The sequence below is a fragment of the Pan troglodytes genome, chromosome X (genome assembly GCF_028858775.2).
Source record: "Pan troglodytes isolate AG18354 chromosome X, NHGRI_mPanTro3-v2.0_pri, whole genome shotgun sequence".
Lineage (NCBI taxonomy): Eukaryota > Metazoa > Chordata > Mammalia > Primates > Hominidae > Pan > Pan troglodytes.
The window spans coordinates 17573923-17595080 of NC_072421.2; the positions used below are offsets into that span (position 1 = coordinate 17573923).

Consider the following 21158-nt stretch of genomic DNA (forward strand, 5'->3'; position numbering starts at 1 on the left):
CTATAAAAATAATTAGAGAAAATCTTCAGGATCTAAGGCTAGGCAGAGTTCTTAGACCTGACACCAAAGGTATGATCCATAAAAGAATTGATAAATTGGATTTCATCAAAATAAAAAATACTTACTCTGAGAAAGACCTCATAAGAGGATGAAAAGACAGACTACAGAGTGGGGGGAAATATTTGCAAACTACGTATCTGACAAAGGACTGGCATCTAGAATATATAAATAACTTTCAAAACTTAACAGTAGAAAACAACCCAGTTAGAAAGTGGAAAAAATACAAGAAGGGACATTTCACTGAAGAGCATATACAGATGACAGATAAGCACGTGAAAAGATGTTCAACATAATTAGCCACTAGGGAAATGTAAATTCAGACCAAAGTGAGCTATCACTACATACCTATAAGAATGGCTAAAATTAAAAATAGTGACAGCATCAAATGATGGCAAGACTGTAGAGAAATGGAATCATTCATACTTTGCTGATGGGATGTAAAATGATACAGCCCCTCTGAAAAACAGTTTGGCAGTTTCTTAAAGACACTAAACATGCAACTACCATATGACCCAGCAATTGCGCTCCTGGGCATTTATCCCAGAGAAGTGAAGATTTATGTTCATATAAATGCCAGTATGTGAATGTTTTATAGGAGTTTTATTCATAATAGCCCATAACTGGAAACAATACAGATGTTCTTTAGTGGATGAATGGTTAGACAAACTGGTATATCCATAGCATGGAATACTACCCAGCAGTAAAAAGGAGTGAAGTACTGATACATGCAATGATCTGGATGGATCTCCAGAGAATTATGCCGAGTGAGAAAAGCCAATCCTGAGTGGTTTAAATACCATATGATTCCATTTATGTAACATTCTTGAAGTGACAAAATTATGGAGATGGAGAACAGATTAGTCCATGCCAGGGGTTGAGGGGGCAAAGGTTGGGAGTAAAATGGATAGCTATAAAAGGCATGATGAGGCCAGGCGTGGTGGTTCACGCCTGTAATTCCAGCACTTTAGGAGGCCGAGGCGGGTGAATTGCTTGAGGTCAGGAGTTTGAGATCAGCCTGACCAACATGGTGAAACCCTGTTTTTACTAAAAATACAAAAAGTAGCTGGGTGTAGTGGCAGGTGCCTGTAATCCCAGCTACTCCGGAGGCTGAGGCAGGAGAATCGCTTGAACCTGGGAGGCAGAGGTTGTAGTGAGCTGAGATTGTGCCACTGAACTCCAGCCTGGGCAACAGAGCAAGACTCTGTCTTAGGAAAAAAAAAAAAAAGGCATCATGGGGGGTCCTTGTGGGCATGAAAATGTTCTCTATTGACTGTGTCAATAGAGACACACAATTATGTTGTGTGTCACAACCATAATCACAACATTATGGTTGTGATATTGTACTGTAGTTTTACAACATGTTACCATTGGGAGGAAGTGGGCAAAGGGTACATAGGATCTCTGGGTATCATTTCTTACCTCTGCATATAAAACTACAGTTGTCTCAAAAGGTTTAATTAAGAAAGTATTTAAGAAAAAGAACCCCAGGATCTAAAAAGATCAGAGTCAGAGAATCACAAATGCTAAATAAGAAGCACTTTTGTATTTGGTGATGTTCTGAAATTCTGGCTCAGTTTTGTTATGAAATGGAGCCACGTGGGTCCGTGTGAGTGAGTCCCTGTGCATAGGTGTATGATTGACTTTTTCCCTTAAGTGCTTCTAATTTGGGATGTTCTTCACTGTGTGCCCTTTGAGTGTCTCTTGCCTCTGGTTTTTTGTTAGACAAAAAAACCAGTTTTTAAATGTCAGTTCCAAGGTCTTTTCTGGGTACGGTTAACTTTTATGATTTCATTTATGCAGTGGGTTTTCACCTAAGGGCCATGGTTTCTAGACACTAGACTCGTTTTTCCCAAGCGATTCTTCTCTTTGCCTGTGGGATGGAGAGATTCATTCTCTTCTTCTCTTTTGCAGTAGAAACTCCAGTTTTGAGCTGGGCACCTGGATGCCCAGAGTAAAGGTTGTACTGCCCGCATTTCATTGTAGCTAGGTGTGCCTGCGTGACCAAGTATGAACCTTCTATTTAGATTAAGCCACAAGATAAGTGGAGCTATCAATTGGCTTTAACAAATATTTAGTGAATAGGTAAAATAAAATACTTTATATAAGAGCTATGTGTTCTGGGTTGAATTGTGTCCCCCACAAAAAGATATATTAAAGTCGTAACCCCTAGTACCTCAGAATGTGACCTTATTTGGAAAGAGGGTCTTTGCAGATATAATTAATTTAAGGTGAGGTTATACCGGAGTAGGGTGGGCTCCTAATCCAATATGATGAGTGTCCTCAGAAGAAGGCAGTCAGGCACATGTACCCTAAAACTTAAAGTAGAATAATAAATAAATAAATAAATAAAAAAGAAGGCAGTCAGGTGAAGACACAGACACACAGTGGGAACCCCCTATGAAGATGAAGATAGAAGCAATGTATCTACAAGCCAGGGACCGCCTGTGGCTGCAAGAAGCCAGGTGAAACACATGGAGCTGATTCTCCCTCACAGCCCTTAGAAGGAACGTGCCCTGCTGACACCTTGGTTTTGGACTTCCAGTCTCCAGAACCATGGGATAATAAATACATTTCTGTTGTTTGAAGCCACCCAATTTGTGGTACTTTATTATAGCAGCCCTAGGAAACCAATATACTATGCTTTTGATATTATTTTTAGGATGTTGTGGTTTGAATATTTGTGTCTCCCCCAAATTCCTATGTTGAAACCTAGTCTCTGATGCGATAGTATTAAGAGGTGGGGCCTTTAGGAGGTGCATGAGGGCAGAGCCCTCATGATGGGATTAGTGTTCCTAGAAAAGAGACTTGAGGGAGCTTGTTTGCCCCTTCCAGTATGTGAGGATACAGCAAGAAAGTGCCATCTATGAGGCAGAGGGTGAGCCCTCACTATACACTGAATCTGCTGGCACCTTGATCTTAGACTTCCCAGCCTCCAGAATGGAAAGAAATTTCTGTTGTTTATAAATTACTGAGTCTAAGGTATTTTGTTGTAGCAGCCCCAACAAACTAAGACATGGGGTATTTTAAAAAATGGGTTGAACATTCAGAGGCTTCTTAATCTGAGTCCTTAGATATTTGGACTGACTCTGCCTTCTTTTTCCAGGGAAAAGATCTCGCTGTGTGAAACATAGACATTCTTCATTGCCCCAAAGCCCTTCCAACTTCCTTATGTTTTTATTGCTGGTTTGATGTGCTTGAATGCTAGCCAAAGTGTAAGGTGAATGGTAGATGCAAGGACTGGGCGGTTCCCATGGAGACTTCTTGCAGGAGCCTTTCCTTTCTCAGTTCAACAGTTGTCAAGGAAACATCTAGTTTCAATTAAATAAATGTTTGTGGGGTCTGCCAATTTGAGTGTCTCTTGGAAGGGGGATTTGGTTAAACTTCTTAAACATCATAATAAACAAATTCAGAGCAGAGCCTTTTTAGGTTCCCTTCCAGTTATATTAGGTTTTTCTGTAACTTAGGGATGTTAACTAGTCCTCTGTCTGAAGTGATCAGACTATTTATTCATATCCAGAAAATATTATTTTTGAGTCTTGTGGGGAGGAAAACTGAGGCTCAAAGAAAGAGAGGCCAAAGCCAGGGAGCTGGTGTTACATGGCACCAGCTATATATACATGACTATAGTCCATGCTCTTTAGTACGTCCTGCAGGATAAGCGATCCAAGGGGCCTGACCTTTACAAACTGTTTACAGGCTATGGAGTTTGCTGGCTCAGCACTGTGTGTTTATTGCTTCTAGTTAGCTATTGTTGTATCAGTGGCTGGAGTTGGTGATGGTTCACGGAAATAGTGGTGAGAGTACAGATTCTAGGTATATGCAATTCTAATAAATGAGACTTCCCTAGTGTTATCTCTATTGTGACAGCCTCCCCATTGTGCTCTTTATCAAACAGTAAGGTATGGTATATTGCAAAATGCTCACAATACTTTGCAACTCTTCCCATCAAGAGGTAGAGTCAGTTTCTCTATTCTTAGGATCTTGGCTGTCCTGTTGATTTGGTCTGACCCTGGAATACAGTAGAAAAGACCCTGTGTGGGTTTTGATCCTAGGCGTGAGGTAAAGCTCCAGTTTCTTGCTGCTTTGGGAACTCTGCTACCTTGTAAAAAAGCCCTGGCTGGCCTCCTGGAGGAAGAGAGACTATGTGGAGGAAAATGAAGGTACCCAGACAACCCAATAGTCAACTGCAGAAGCATAAGTGACCCTCATCTGAGATCAGTGGTGCCTGGCTCGGATCAGTATAATTGTCCAGCTGAACTCAGCCCAAATTACTGACCCCCAGAGTTATGAATTAAATAAATGCTGTTGCTTTAAGGCACTTAAGTTTTGGGGTGGTGTGTTATACAGTAGTAGATAATTGATACAGCCAAGTTTGGAAGCTCTGGAATGATCAGGGCTCACCTTTGACCTGTCCTCTATAAAACCCAGGATTCTTAGTAACACAGTCCTGTTAATAACAGAACTTGCCTGTGGCAAATCTAAGCGGAAAAGCAGTTTATTGGCAGGATATTGTTGTGTAGCTACATCTTTAGGAAGACCGGGGACAAGGCTTGAAAACTGCACAACTAGGGGGCAGTACTGTCAGAACTACAGCCAGATAACCTCACAGAATTGGTAGCTACTGAATATTGGATGCCTCCACCTACACCACCAACATTGCCTGCATTGGACATTGGGTATGGGGCTGCTCCTGGAACTGGATGTTGTTCCTGTCACTAGAAAACAATCATCTACTGTTCTTGCTGTTTCACAGCACTCATTACTGATTCACATGCCCGTGTGCCACGTGTTTATAGCAGTGCAATTTGTAATTGCAAAAATAGGGAACCAGCCCAAATGCCCATCAATCGAGTGGATAAAGAAAATATATCAAAAATATATTTTATATGTGTGTGTGTATGTATATGTATATGTGTGTATATATGTGTGTATGTATATGTGTGTATATATACACATATACATACGCACACACATATATATATACACACACGTACATATATACACACACGTACATATATATATATGCACACACACATATATATACACACACGTAACATTTATAATACACCATGGAATACTACTCAGCCATAAAAAGGAATGAAATAATAGCATTTGCAACAACGTGGATGGAGTTGGAGACCATTATTCTAAGTGAAGTGACTCAGGAATGGAAAACCGAACGTTGTATTTTCTCACTTATAAGTGGGAGCTAAGCTATGAGGATGCAAAGGCATAAGAATGAAACAGTGGACTTTGGGGCCTCAGAGGGAAGGGTTGGAGGTGAGGGATAAAAGACTACATATTGGGTACAGTGTACACTGCTCGGCTGATGAGTACCTCAAAATCTCAGAAATCAGCACTGAAGAACTTACTCATGTAACCAAATACCATCTGTTCCCCCAAAGCTATTTAAATAATAATAAAAACAAAAACAAATGCCTGTGTGGGTGGTGTCTGGCAGAGCATAGGTCTTGTGCCCATACCCTGATTGAAAAGAAATCAGGAAAGTGAGAATCTGACACTTTTAGCTTATTTAGCTGAAAGCAGGTGGAAAATTTCATAAACACTGGCAAGGGGTTCAGATAACAGGCAGCCAAAAGAAAAATGGCAAATGTTCATTAGTTTCTATTGTATACTCTGGTTAGCTCAGTTGGTTACAGCACAGTTATGATGAAGCCAGCATTGTGGTTTGTTCTTAAGTTTTATTGAAAGAAAATAGTTCTGAGGTTGTCCCCCTTACACCTGCTCCCTCTCTCACAGATGTGTGCTGATAGCCATTTGTAAGGCCAGGCAATAGTGGGGCCTAACTTGCATCTGTCTCTGGCTGCTAAGGTACAAAGAGTATGTGTCTTTCAGTTGGTGGGCCCAGAGACTCCATTCACTGGCATAGGGTGCCACATAAGAGAACTGAATGAATGGTATCTGTGTGAATCTAAGGGGTTGGCTAATTGCGCAGTGAATTTGGTTCATGTAACATTTATAATACAAATTGTTGGGCAGCAAGATCTTTCAATCCAGACGGTTTCTAGTTTTTCAGAATTTCTCTGATAACTTCTCTGAACTCTGAAATTCTTATTTGCAAAACCATCTATATAGGGTTCATTTAAATATTAGAAATAGTACTCATAAAGAGAAAAGCATAATGCCTAGAGGATGTGTAATAGATGTTCAATAAATGTTGATCATTTCCCTCAAACTTCTTAGATGCACACACCCCAACCAGATTAGAAACTCTGAGGACACGGCTTGCCCTTTTTGTGTTCAATTCTCTCTCAGTTGTTAAGTGAAGACCCAATCCAGTTGTTAAAATAATAAATGCACCTCTTGCCTCCCTGACATTCTGGCAACCTTACTCTGAGGAGGCTGGCCCGGTTCAAAGCTGGCCGCTCCAGGGCACTAAAGCTGGAGAAGGGCCCTTCCACCCTGTTCATAACTGTGGACAGTAAACTGTATTTGGGATAGAGGATCTTGGGAACAATAAGGACCTAGATCCAAGCTCATGCATTGTGGTGGGACTGTCAATTTAGGGGGATGGGTAGATTTTATCAGATCTGTCAGTGGAAAGTTTGGGGAGATGGAATAGTATCTACAGGTAGTTCCAGGTAGGAGGAAGAGATCTACCTGGCTCCTAGGGATGTCCATCCTGGCAAGCATTGCTCAGTGGCAGGAGTTGTAAGAGTAGAGAAGGTTTAGGAATTTGGATATCAGGGAAGTGTCAGCAGGTAGCTGGGGATGAGGTGCAGGACAAAGACAGACGAGAGGAAGACCAAGCCTTAAAGTGATGAGTATCTAGATAGGGAAGAGGATGGATGGGTATAGCTTGGACACAGAAAGGGGATTCAGTCATGGAAAGAGGTCAGTCTGCAATGTAATGTGGCTATCAGGTCACAGGAGGGCCAAGAGCAGGACAGGTTTGGGGCTTGGTTCTGGTTAGTTGAGGCAGAGCCCCTTAGAGGTGTTTGGATTTGCCATGGTGATGCAGGGGACCTGAGTGTGCTGGTTGTCATGAGATCTTGTTGCTGGGAGAACAGTCAAGAACAGGGTAGAAAGGCCCTTCCCCAGCTTTAGTGTGCCTTGGAGCAGGCAGCTTTGAATAGGGCCAGCTTCTTCAGAGAGAGCTGCCAGAATGTCAGAGAGGCGAGAGGTGCATTTGTTATTTTAACAATTGGATTGGGTCTTCACTGGGAGCTCTACAAAGAAACCAAATTAGTGAAGTTAGATTGCCTATCCCACCAACAATGGATGTTTATGGTATGAGTTTAGCTCTATGCTAGAGAATCTCAATATATTTAGATTTGGGCTTGAGAGAGAGAACTTCAGTGTGATCTGAGACTGAATTTCCATTCACATTCATTCCCCGAGGAAGCATGTTGAGGATCTATGTGTAATATACTGGTGTTCCATTTACTTGAAATATCCTGGCTTGCTCTATTCCTCTCACTTAGGCACTCACTCCTCTAAAAAATAAATGTGTATATGTGTATGTGCATGTGTGTGCACATGTAGGTGTAAGTGTGCATAAAATATAGAATAGACTGAAATCAACAAGCTTATAAAAATACCAAATAACCTCAATCTGTAATTTTATTTTTGAGAAGCACTAAAAATGTCAATAAATGAATTGTCTGAAAAACTAATCCTTTGGCTGGTGAGATAAGTCTGAGTTGCCAGAACCAGTTAAAGCTTTATATAATTTGGCAGTACATTTGCGTTCACCTGAGATTTCTCTGCCTCCAGCTGTACAAAAATTCTGTGATATGCAGAGCCTCGAAACCTGGGCCAGAATGCTAAAACTAATTTTCTTTTGTAATCTGAGCCGTAATTGCATTTTAACTCAGTTCTAGTGTGAAGACTGCTTTTGTATGTGTGTGTGTTTACTTCATGTCATTAATTTCTGGCATTTAAGTTAGTGCCTGGCACATAGTCTACCCTCAGTAAATGTTAGTTCTTACTGCTGAGTCTACTGTTCTTTCCTTCTAAACCAGTGGGGTAGATGCTTCCTTTGTGCCTCAGTGGTTCATTCCCTTGCCCTCTTCCCCTCTCCTCACCCTTGAGTTGTTAGATCCTGGTTTTGCCCCAGGCAGGTGCCAACCCTGAGGAACTCCTGACCCTGTGGTGATGCATGCCTGCATGTGTGCAGCCAGCTGGGCAGCTTGGAAAGCCATAGTATTGACTTGCCAAATAAGGACTAGTTTACAAAAGTCATAAGAGATCACTGTCATCAACTGCTATCACTATCTATTATCCTTTCTCTTTCCAAAACACAATTTAGGTGCATAATAAAAACATCTGTAGAATTACTCTGTCAAGCCTATGTATGCCCATCAGTTGTGCAAGAACCTCAGTTCCTACTTCTAATGAATTTTATACTGATTATCCCAGACCTTTCTGCCAGCTCCCTAATAGCAGAGGAGAGAATACACTGTTGGAGTCAGGGGCAACCAAAGCAGCTAGTCTGAGTATAGAATTTCTTTGAATTCTCATCTTTAAGAACCATGCTCAGCTGGGCACAGTGGTTCATGACTGTAATCCTAGCACTTGGGGAGGCCAAGGTGGGAGGAACACTCAAGCCCAGAAGCTTGAGGCTAGCCTGGGTAACATAGTGAGACTCCATCTCTATTTTTTTTAAAAAAGAACCATGCTAATTCTTATTTGATTTCTTAACATGTCTCTGAATTTTAATATAACCCCCCCAACCAAAGGCTGAGTAAATTTCTGGGAGGATGTGTTGTGTTTCTCTTTGGCTTTCCTTCATGGAATCAGGTAATTACAAAATGACTTACCTGAGGTTCTATTTCTTGATATCCTATGATCGGGTGGAGTCTCTGATCCTTTAAAACCTTAAACAATTGATTTGTTTGAATAGATTGATAGAGTCACATAATTCAATATTCAAAGATACAGAACACCATATGTGGGGTTCTCATCATGCCATGGAGAGTTAAAACACAGGATGCATACGTATTTTATTTCATGAGCCTTCCTAGTTGGAAATCAATGGGATGGGTGCTGTGGGGAATGCAAAAATGATTTTTAAAATGCAGGACTTGCCCTCAAGAAACTTATAGTCTTGTATGGGAATGTGGCAGGTGTACTGAGAGTCATAGTAAAAAGTAGAAGTGGTATGTACCAAAAGGAGAGGTTGAAACCATAATTTTAGATTTCACCCATAGAATTCCTTTTTATAGAATCTGTGCATCTCAAAAAAGCCTTGTACTCTATCTAGTCTTGTTACTGAAACACCAGGGGTTTGGTCTAGGTCCTGCTGCTTGCCACACAGAAAGCCAATCACTGAGACAAGTATTGCCAAGAAAGAAGCCTTCAATCTGGTGCTGCAGCTGAGGAGATGGGAACTCGGTCTCAAATCCATCTCTCTGACTGATTAAAACTAGGGATTTATATAGCAGGGAAGAAATGTAACAATGTGTAAGAAAACATGAACTAAGGAGGGGCAAAGAGGCATATGGTACAGTGACTGATGAGTTTCAGATCTTTTGATACTTTTTTTTGAGAGGCCCGAAGGTCCTTTCCTGAGGAAGGAACTCAGATAAAACAAACAGGTTTCAAGCTTTAAGACCAGAAGGGTCAGTTTCTATGTTTATCCAAAACAACTGTCTATGGGACTGTTGGGTTAGTTTCAGTCTGACTGCTAATTCCGGTACATGAGACCAAGGGAGATCAGGTGTCTTCTCCACAGTCATCCAGTCGCACTAGACAGTGCCACCTTCGACAAAGATAGCTGGTTTTAATAAAGCAAACTACTGCTTTGTTCTGTTGCTTAGAAGAAAGAGTACTGCATTTGTGAGTTAAATCTGGGTTTGGTGAGTGGAGACTTTTGAAGCTTTGTTCAGCTGTAACCCGGGGTTCCCCAGTTTTTTTTTGGGTATGTACTGTGAAAAAAGACCTACCTTGTCTCTACAAAATATTTTTTTAAATTAGCTGGGTGCAGTGGCACATGCCTCTTGTCCCAGCTACTCAGGAGGCTGAGGCAGGAGGGTGGTTTAAGCCCAGGAGTTCAAGGCTGCAGTGTGCTTAACTGTTGCACCTTGAGTTCTTGTTTCAAAAGTTCCATGTAGAAGCACAGTCTTGGAAAAGCAAAAGCCCAGTTGGATCCAGAGATGCCTGAGTTGGAGATGAATTTGGCGAACTCTCCTCATTACCATACTAAAAATCCCACCCAGGGAGGAGCTTATTTGCCATTTTCTATACATGTATGTAGAAGCATGATTGGTGCCTGCACTCCCTTTACTCCACCTCTGTGTACAATGACTCAGCTAACTAGCCCAATAAAAGCCTTGTTTTCATCTTTGTTTGGGGAGGCACCTTCCTCGTTGCAAGTAATAAAACCCCGTCATTATATCCTCCTTAGTTGGGGTCATTGGACTGTAACCTGCCAGTTGATTGAACCCACCTATTGTGTGGGTAACAAAATCCTGGTGACCCAAATGGAACTCAAACCCACTTGGATACTTTGTTTCAAAATTACAGCAGATGGAAGGGGAATGGTTCTGGGGTATGTTTATAATATTTCTTGCTGACTTGCGGTTAGGTTGTATTCTTTACAACTTTTCTAATTTTATTTTTAATAGATAGTAATGGCCTGGTGTGGTGGCTCATTTCCATAATCCCAGCACTTTGGGAGGCCAAGGTAGGCAGATTGCTGGAGTCCAGGAGTTCAAGACCAGCCTGGGCAACACAGGGAGACCCCCATCTCTACAAAAAACAAAAAAGTAGCCAGGTGTGATGGCACTTGCCTGTAGTCCCAGCTATTTGCAGAGGGCTGAGGCGGGAGGATCACTTGAGCCTGGGGAGGTTGAGGCTGCAATGAGCTGTGATTGTGCCACTGCTCTGTAGCCTCGAGGACAGCGTGACCCTGTCTAAAAAAAAATGGATGATATATCCACATGATTCAGAATTGAAGAGGTACAAAATAATAACCAATAAACTCTTTCTCCCCACTGTGTCCTAGCCACCTTGTTTTCTTCCCTGGAGGCATCCAGAAGCCAATTTTGTTAGTTTCAACTTCTGGAGATGGCTTATGAAAATATAAGTAAATGCATCTATATTCAACCCCATTTTAGAAGAAATGATACCTACTATATCAGCTGCTTTCTGTGCACCTTGCTTTTTTTCTTTTTCACACTTTAGCATGATGATTTTTCTGTATTGGCACATAAAGAGCTTCTTCTTTGTTAGTTGGTGGTTCTTATGGCAGACAACTGAATCCACCCTAGATGGTTAAGCCAAAAAGGGATTCGGATTTTAGGTAACTCATGGAATCCTTTGGAGGGCTGGAGGAACAGGCTAGCATCCGGGTGCCCAGAAACAAAGCCCCAAGACACACGTAGTACTAGCATTAAGTGGAAGCCACCTGTGCTGCTGCCTCCACTGAACAGCAGATGCTAGGTATTTGACTTGACTGCAACTGCCTCTACCTCCACTCCTGCACCGGGAAGGCAACCTAGCAGTGACACCTGCAAAAGTAGAAGCTCTGAGCAGAGCCTCTTTCCTTACATTTCTCACTTCTAAAGCAAAATCTGGTGTGGATGTATCTGATTAGTGGTGACTAGGTGACACATTTGCATCTTAGCTTCAATAGAGTCTAGAAATTTTATTCTCAACTTTTAAACTTGGAGGTGGGACTTGTAATAGGTGAAATTTTTGCAAATAGAGAAATAATTTTCAAAATATGATGGACAGTCACAGATATGGCAAATGTCCACTAGAGCTGCTTAGAATTCCATTGTATGGATCAACCACAATTGATTAAACTAATATCTTAGATGGTAGACCTCTAAGTGTTTTCTAGTTTTCTAGTCTGTGACTTAGGCAATACTGTATTAATGACCATATACATGTGTCATTTTGCTAATGTAAAATGGAATATAAATTTCTAGCAGTGGAATTGCTAGATCAAAAGGTAAATTGTAATTCTTGTGGATATTGCCAAATGGTTTCTGGATGCTATACTGATTTTTGCTTCCACTAGTGATGTTCCTGATTTTTTTTTTTTTTTTTTTTTTTTGCACAGAGTCTTTTCCTTTTTTAGATTCCTTCTGAGCCAGAGTGGCAGGCTGAGTGTTCCCTGCTACTGGGGTGAGTTTTGGGCCTTGGGCCAAGAATGCTGACAAATCAGATCTGGGCCATAACCTATGCCAATATAGACTGTATTTAGCATCTGGACTGGATTTGGCTTATAGTTTATTGTAGTCCTTCTAGCCCTAAATTAAATGGCATCTTGGGGTATCTAAAAGATAATGTTGCTTCCAAAATTGATTTGCAATGTGGGAGTAGCTTACATCTTGGATTGTTATGTTCGCAAATGCATAAAGATGTTTTCAAAGAATGGTTCTAAAGAATTATAATACCTTTTCTTTTTAAAAAAGCAAAATCTTATTTCTAGTGTGTGAACTATTGCATAGATTTTGCCAATATCTGAACTATGGCATCCAATTGCTCTGGTTGGTTGCCATGAAAGTTTATAGTAACATAGGAAGCTCCTGTTTGAAAGCTCCTGAAAAATTTAAACAAATGTATATAAATGGGTGAAAAATGGGGGCTGAGGAAGAAGGTGAATACATGTGTTTTCTTCTCATGGAAGTGTTCACTATTTTTTATTAAATTTTTTTTTAGAGACAGGGTCTCACTATGTTTCTCAGGCTGGTCTCGGACTCCTGGGCCCAAGTGATCCTCTTGTCTCAGCCTTCCAAGTAGCTGGGACTACAGGCACGGGCCTCCACGTCTGGCTGTGTTTGCAGTCTTTAAGTTGGCATTTACCTAGTGCAGTTGATTATTTCAAGAAAATACACTTTCTACATGGCTACTGAGGGTATCTGAAAGGATATAAAGTATAGCCCAGGGAAGTAGCATGTTGTTAGGCAGGGGTTAGTAACTCTTTCTGGAAAGGGTCAGTTGGTATTTTAGGCTTTGCAGGCCAAGAAGCAGAATCAAAGATATTACATAGGTAATTCTATAACAAGAGAAAAAATAAACTTCTACAAGCTTTTTATTGACAAAATTCAAAATATAATAACTGAGGACTTTTTTTTTTTGGTAATACAGGTCTACTCATAAGAAGAACAGCATTCTTACTTTGGGGATAACATTTTGCTTAATGGGATTCAAAGAATAGTGTTCCCTTTCATCAAATCAATTGCAAATGTTCATCTGTAAATACCATTTATTTTCTCCTTGTGGGCCATAGAAAACCAAGCAGTGGGCTGGATTTGACCCATGAGCGGTAGTTTTCCAACCACTGATGTAAGGGAAAGACCATGAGCTTTGGACCTGGATGCATGTAGGTTTGAGTACTGGCTCTGAATTTGTGACCTTGAACATATCACTTAACTTTCTGAATTGGGAAGGTTTATTTGTGTATAAACTGAGTGTAATGACACCTATCTCATGGAATAAATATTACCCCATCTTTGTGATTTTGCATTAGTATTCTAGTTCTGTAGATGCTGATATGATTTAGCTAGACTTACCTAGAAAATTAGTATTTAACAGATTTTAAAGCTGACTTTTCAAGGGATAGAACACTCACATGGTCTTAAAGTATAATGTAAAAACATAGCTTTGCAATGAAGAGATCTGGCAGTCACCACATTAATCAAATGGCCAAGCTTTGCAATCAGTACCAATGGTGGGATGTTCTGACATTGTGTGCCCCTCACTGCTGTGTACCTCTCACTATATCTCAGTATCACCTGTGTGGTGTTCTTGCCAGAAACTTTTGACTTTAATGTAATCACAATAAAACAGACAAATCCAAAACATGGGATGTTCTGAGGACAACTGGCCTGGAATCTTAAATGATTCAGTGTCATTAAGAACCAAGTGGGATTGTTCTAGATTAGGGGGAGACTAAGGGAAAATGAGATAAAAATGCAGTGCATGAACATTGACTAAATCCTGGATGAGGAAAAGAAAATTCAGCTCTGTAGGCATTTTCTGGATAATCAAGGGAATGTGAATGTGGACCATATGTTGTATGTTAGTCCATTTTCACGCTGCTGATAAAGGCATATCCGAGACTGGGAAGAAAAAGAGGTTTAATTGGACTTACAGTTCCACATGCCTGGGGAAGCCTCAGAATCATGGCAGGAGGCAAAAGGCACTTCTTACATGGTGGTGGCAAGAGAAAAATGAGGAAGAAGCAAAGGCAGAAACGCCTGATAAACCCACCAGATCTCATGAGACTTGTTCGCCATCACAAGAATAGCATGGGAAAGACGGATCCCCATGATTCAATTACCTCTCCCTAATTGTTCAAGTCCCTCCCACACATGTGGGAATTCTGGGAGATACAATTCAAGTTGAGATTTGGGTGGGGACACAGCCAAACCATATCATGTTGTATGATAATATTGTGTTAAAGTTGATTTCCTTGGGTGTGGTGATGATGGTGCGGTGGTGTACGAAAATATCCCTGTTCTTAGAAGGTGAATAGTAAAGTACTTAGGGGTGGTGTGTCATGAGGTGTGTCTGTAACCCACTTTTCAGATGGTTTGGCAAAATGGGAGGGAAGGAGGGAGGGAGAGAGAGAATGTGTGTGAGTTTGTGTGTATGTAGAATAGGTGATTCTGTGCATTGCTGCTCAGTTCTTAGCATAGCACTCACCACATTGCTTTTGATAGGGAGGTGCCCAATCAAAACTTGTTAAACTAACAAGTACTTTAAGGTTTTAGTAGGATTCTCTGAAATCACACCTCAGCACTGCCTGTCTGCCCTCTCTTTAGCAGTGTCATTTGGCTTAGGCATATACTATAATGCCTAATGTTGGGTAATCAGATATGGGGGTTCATGTTTTCTTGAGTAGCTCACCCATGTCCCTCTGGACTGAAAGTCTCTCTTGAATGTTACAGTATAAATGAATGGGAAAGGAAAACCCAGCATAGAGGTTGACCTGCGTGTTCAGCTGTTCCCTGAGAGGCTGAGGTACAATTTGTAAGCATGTACTTCAGATTCTCCTCTGTATTTCTGTTGCTGAGTTTGCCCACTTGGGGAGGGTTGACACCTCCTGGGGCTGTGCTGAGTAGGAGGTGCATCTCTGGAGTTCTGACTGGCTGGAGCATCACTGAGGTATTCTCCTGGGCTATGAGGGCTAGGGCCAGGATAAAGAATGGCGGATGCCTTTCCTTATGCCTTGATCCTAACCGGTACCCTCTTAGCTGAGCAGGAAGGGAACAGAGAAATTAATATTCTCTTATATTCCTGCAGGAACTCTTATGGCTGTATGGTGTGAGATGACTAAAGCCAATTTAGCAGCTACTTGTAAAAGTAATAAAAATGGAGGGGAAGAAGAAAGATTCTGATGCAACAGGCTGTGAAGACTAATTCAACATTTATTTATTGAGCTACTGAGCATATAGCAGGCATAGTAAAGTATGAGTCCCGGGGGATACAAATAATAAGAATATACCCTCGCTTTCTGCTGGGCACTTAGGGCATAGGGAAAGGAGATGGGCTACAGTGGAGATAATTATCAAAATACCAATTGTGCTGTGTTGCAAGGCTAGGGATGTGATAGAAAGCTAGTAAAAAGTGTTATGGGAATGCAGAGAATATGCCATGTGGAATTGACTACAGTTTCAAAGATAAGGTTGGTCTTGAGGTGACTTGAAGAATGAGCCTGGCAGGCAAAGAAATGGGCATCTGGTGTGACTAAAGTCTTAATTAGCTGTAGGGTGGGGAGGAGAGAGACATGACGATGTTGGAAAGGTAGTTTGGGCCAGACAGGAGGGCCTCAGAAGCCATGCTTGGTTTCACAGGAAGGGCATGAAGAGTCCCGGAAGCCCTTTGAAGTTGGAGGGTGATGTGGTTTTGATAAGAGGTCACGGAGGGAATGTAGAAGCTGGTGTGTGAAGGTGTGTGAGTCTGGAGACAGGACTTGAAACAGTCGAGGCGAAAGCAAAGAATCTGGATTTTGCTAGCTGCAGCAGAGGGAGAGTAGAAAATGGGGTGCTCTTGGAGAATTCTTCCAGCCCCTCCTACTAGGAGTTTTTACATTTTCAAATCTTTCTAAGGAAACCTTTAATAATACTTGAGAGAAGCTTATTTAAACCTTTGAACAGTTCTGAAAATGTATTACATTTCAGCCAGGAAAGAAAGTATTATTTCAGGCAAACTGGAACATGGTTACTCAGCACAGTCGCCTAATCTTATAGAATTAGTTAGGAGGGAAGCTATGTTAGTGGCCTTCAACCTTCTTCCAGAACTTTGTTCAGATTTCTCCCAAATGGTCGGTGAATTTTTCTGATTTGTATCCAGCATCCCAGCCATTTAGTGTACATCCGTAAGCTGTAAGGAAGTTGATTTAATCTATTTCTTTTTTTCATCTCTTGCCTTCCACCTGAGAAAACACTACTCCATAGGTTCTTATTCTGTATTAGGAATTTGCACAATGTGTAACCTAAGATGGATCCAGCTGGGAGTTGGATCCAGCTGGGAGTGTTACAGGTTTGGAGTTTAGACTAAAGAAGAGGAGTGGAATCTTTTCATTTTTTTCCCCTTTATTTTGAGGAAAGCCCAGTGATTTGGATTGTTTGAAGGATCAATTATATGAAATATCTCCACTAATTGAGTATCTGGGATAAACTTTTTTTTTTTCACCTTATTTTCTTTAGATACCATTAAGCATTTCGACCCACAACTTACAGCTTTTCCATGGAGATTTTAAACTTAGAAAACTTTGAACCTTGATGAATGAAAAAAACCTTTCAGAACTAACCTTTTTTTTTTTTGATTCAGAAGTCCATGTGTAAGTTCCAAAGGCTTATAATTCTTTTCTCTTCCTTGAGGCTTGACTATTTCAGAACGTTCTTGGTATGTCTCTTGGAGGTTTGGTGTACAAAGAGCAAGGAAAGTAACCTATGGGCTTAACTCACTTATGTCTATATATTCTACTTTGGCTCCAAAGCAATGATTCTAGTGGTGATATGGGACCAAGGGACAGATTTCAAGGTAAATAAGGCTGTTTACTAATGTCAGACTAAGGTATTAGTCTTCAAGTACCATAAATGTTTTACTAGCAATTTCAGTTACCTGTAGTAAAGAGCTTTCCAGTTCGATGTGGTAGTTATGGTAAAGGAGCAACTGAAAGTTAACTTGATAGTAGATTAACACTTGCTGAAAATATAGTTGTTATTTTTTCACATACCAAGGATTACAATGTCTTTTTTTTTCTATTTTTAAAATAGAGACAGGGTCTTGCTATGTTGCCCAGGATAGTCTTGAACTCTTGGCCTCAAGCGATCTTCCTTGAGGCCTCCCAAAGTGCTGAGGTTATAGGCATGAGCCATTGTGCCCGGCCTACAATTTCTTAATATTAGGAGTTATTTTGCAAGACAACTATCTCAATGTTGGAACTACACTAATGTTGGTGTGTTTTTTTCCTTGTGTGGGATAGTCTGTATCTTAAGATGTGTAATGTATATATTCACAATAAGGGCTACATTATAAAATTCAGAGACATTTTATTTTTGAGGGTAGTTTTCATTCACTTAATTGAGAATTTGTTGACTGTATCTTGGGTGCCTATCCTTATGCTAGGAGATGAATGGAAGTTGCCCCCTGCCATTGAAGAGAAGACATTTTAATGGGAGGCAGAGATAAACAGATAATTAATTATAATGTGATACATTTGGAAATAGTCACAAAAAACTTGAATATGGAGATTTTCAAAAGTACAAAGAATAGGATATTGAACCCTCATGAACCCACTACCAAACTTCAACAATTACTAACTCTTGGTTATGCTTGTTTCACCCATGTGCCCCACCTCCTCCCTTCCCCCTTTTATTTTGAAGCAAGTCTAAGACACTGTATCATGTGATGGACATTAATAGATACTTGGATAGAGTACTCTGATAATACACTGGGAAAACATACTGTATCGGGACAGGGAAAGGAGCTACAGAAAAGTAACATTTGAGTTCAATCTAGGTGGGGAGGAGGATGTTGTTGTTCCAGGTGATGGGATGGAAACTGACAATTATTGCAATGTCTTGAAAAATGTGTATATACAACTTTTTTGTTCCTCTGAACTGAGCACCCAAGATGTAATTTCCAAGATTAGGAAATTGTTTTGCCTGAGGACTTTATAAAAATAATTAATTCACTTTTAATTTAGATAAACTAGAATAATCCATGAGTAGTGGTAATGACTAATCTGTTCTCTTTTCACCCCAGTGACTTTCTACACTTTGAACATTAGAACCCACTCCCTGAAAAAGTCACTCTCCTTTGTAACTAGAGCAACAGCTATCCTTTGTCACCTTTAGTTTTCTCTTTGGAAGAGGAGGAATAATCAGTGGCTCACTTCTGAAACATCATGAATAGGTAGAATTTAGTAATCTGAATTAAAAACCTCCCTGTAAACTGAAGGAAGAGGAAATTGACCAGTGGGCACACAGAGGTTCTCAAGGGACTTTTTTGGTTAGCCACTAGGTGAAATCCTTGAGATTTCATCATGTACCTTGTCTCATTTTCCTGTTGTGAAATTGGGTGTTCAGCATTGTTTTTCTTGTCTGTTCTCAGATCACAGAACTGTGTGGTGCAAAGCGAGTTGGTTATTTTGGTCCAACACAGTTTTACATTGCCCTGAAATTAATTGCTGCAGCACAGTCTGGCCTCCCGGTGCGGATAGAGAGTATTAAATGTGGTGAGTATCTCACATTTGTATGTTTTATTGTCCATGGCGAGTCGCTCATTTATGAGAACCATTTTTAATGAGTTTAAACTTTTGTGGAATTTCTCCTTGCTTCCTCCAACTCTTCTGCAAAATAAAATAAGAAAACTTGGCAGGTAGGTAGCTTAGTTTCTTTCTTTTTTAAATGGGGAAAATTCTGAGAGTAACCTGAGATTAGTTCATTTTAACTGATTTGCAGTTAAAATAGATTTTATTCTTTAGCAGGAAGAGATTGGGCCAGGAATTCTAGAGCCTGTGGCAAATAATCACATTGAGTTTAATTTTCCACTTGAGGTATCTATAATGTTATTGAAGGCTCTGTTAGAGGAGTAACAAGGGAGTTTGAGTGGAACTATGCCTTTTCTCTTTCCCATACCTGCCAGTGCTCAGCCTTTAATTCTTAATTTCCAAAGCACTGTTCTGATGCTAGTAAGTACTTGGGTGCTACCAAAATTTTGGCAGAATGAATTTATCTTCTTAAGGTTCTGATTTAATATTTTCTCATCTTGCCATCCCTGCCCTCAACCCACTGTATGCTTGAGCACTTTCTACAATTTAAACAAAAAGCAAAACCCCCAACTATTAGCAGTATTTCTGCTGCCTCAGGATTGGTTTTAAAAATCTGTATGAAAAAGGTGATTATTCAAGGGGTGTGCCAAGGTCCTCTGATAATTCAGTTTGATACAGATTACTTTCATATGTCCATACAGGTATGTAGGAACTTTTTTTCTTTTTCTCATTCTGAGACTAAAAACCTCTTAACTGCTCATGCCTGTCCTGTGAAGTCTCTGATAGACATACAAGTGGATTCAGGATTTATGGTGAGCCCATGGAAACCTCGTAGGACAATCCAAATGGCCGAGAAGATTGCCATAGATGGCTGGCTGTGGAAGACCAAGCCCTTCACACTAACCGTCAGGAGGTGGCAGTCATCATGCTAATCTTTATCAGGGGGCTAGCTTGTGCCAGACACTTTCATTTAATCCTCATGACACCCTACTAAATTAGGTACTTGTGTCAGTTTGCATTGCTTAGGATAAGCTGCGATAACAAAGTCACAATCTCAGTGCCTCAACCAGACAGAGGTTCGTTTTCCACTTTGCAGTGGGTCAGGGTGACCCTCCAGGGCAGCTGCCCTCTATGTGGTGACCATGTGATCCTGGCTGCTTTATCTTGTGGCACCTCCAACACAACACCTGTTCCCATAATCGCCACACCAGGGAAAGAGTATCTCACCCTAGCGGTTAAATGCTTTGGCCCAGACATGACTGAAGTTATTGCTGCCCACACTGCATTGGCCAGAACTTGTCACATTAATCTGCTTCAGTGCAGAGCAGGTGGGAGAACACAATTCTCTCCTGTGCCTGCAAGGAGAGGACAACTGCGAGTCTCTACTATGGCTGCACACTGCAAGTCTCTACTATGGTTATGGCTGCACACTGCAGGTCTCTACTATGGTGCTGCCGTTGTTCGTATCTTACAAGTATGGAAATTTGAACTTTAGGGAGGTTGAGTAACTTACCTAAGAACATAAGGTTAGTAGAATTTGGAGCCAGGATCTACTTCCAGTCCCCATGCTCTTAATTTCTATGCAAAATAGCCTTGTCTCAATTTTTTCTATTTAGTAAGATGCTGACAGTAATCTGTTATAGAATATTTTCTGAATGGGAAAAATATTGGACTTGAAAGGCATCTCTTGGTATGACAGAATTTTGTTCTTTGAAATAGGTTTCTTGATGGAGTGTCATTTGACAGGCAGGCTTAGTATTCATTGCTGCAAGACACAGCGGCCATTTGCTTTGATTAGTTGAAAGTTGCATCACACTGAATTTGGATTTGTGGTAGGCACTGATAGTTTTTATTCCATTGTAAATGATCATTAAGCTTTATTATAGTATCTTCCAATTTTATCTTCTGGAAAAGTTAGAGCTGCTTTATTGTATACAGAATAAACTTTTGACACTTTTGTTACTTAAGTTAGACCTAAGTCTTTTACCTGATTTGTGCCCAGATTGACAGTTTAATTTCCTGAGGGCAGGGAGCAGGATTGTTGAAGTTATCACTTGTGTAAAGGATTAACAGTTTATCACAAATATAAGGCTTTCTCAGTTTTATTTTATAAACCCAGTTGCTGCCTTTTACCTCTGAGAGTTTATATATGTCCAGAGTTAATTCTGAATTATCTTCCTTCACCACTCCCTACTAATCCATTTAAAGATTGATTAAATAAAATTATTTGCAGTTAGCATATGTTGAATAAGAATTAGGGCAAGATTGGGCCAAACTTTGAGCTGCCACTTAGAATTTTCCAGTTTGTTGCTTGAAATCTATTAGCTTAATGCTTGATGACACAAATCTTGAAGGCCAAAGGGATCACTCTGTGAGAACCTAATCTGAAAGGCTGTGC

The 21158-nt window shown here is 40.5% G+C and overlaps 1 protein-coding gene across 6 annotated transcripts in view; it reads left to right on the plus strand.

The window, feature by feature from the left end:
• Nucleotides 1–21158, plus strand: part of REPS2 (RALBP1 associated Eps domain containing 2) — a 197276-nt gene that overhangs the window by 38766 nt on the left and 137352 nt on the right. For all 6 annotated transcript variants that reach the window (XM_016942948.3, XM_016942952.3, XM_016942949.3 and 3 more), the window contains exon 2: nucleotides 18601–18724. In XM_016942948.3, coding sequence (XP_016798437.1) covers nucleotides 18601–18724 — 124 coding nt within the window. The remainder of the gene's footprint in view (nucleotides 1–18600; nucleotides 18725–21158) is intronic.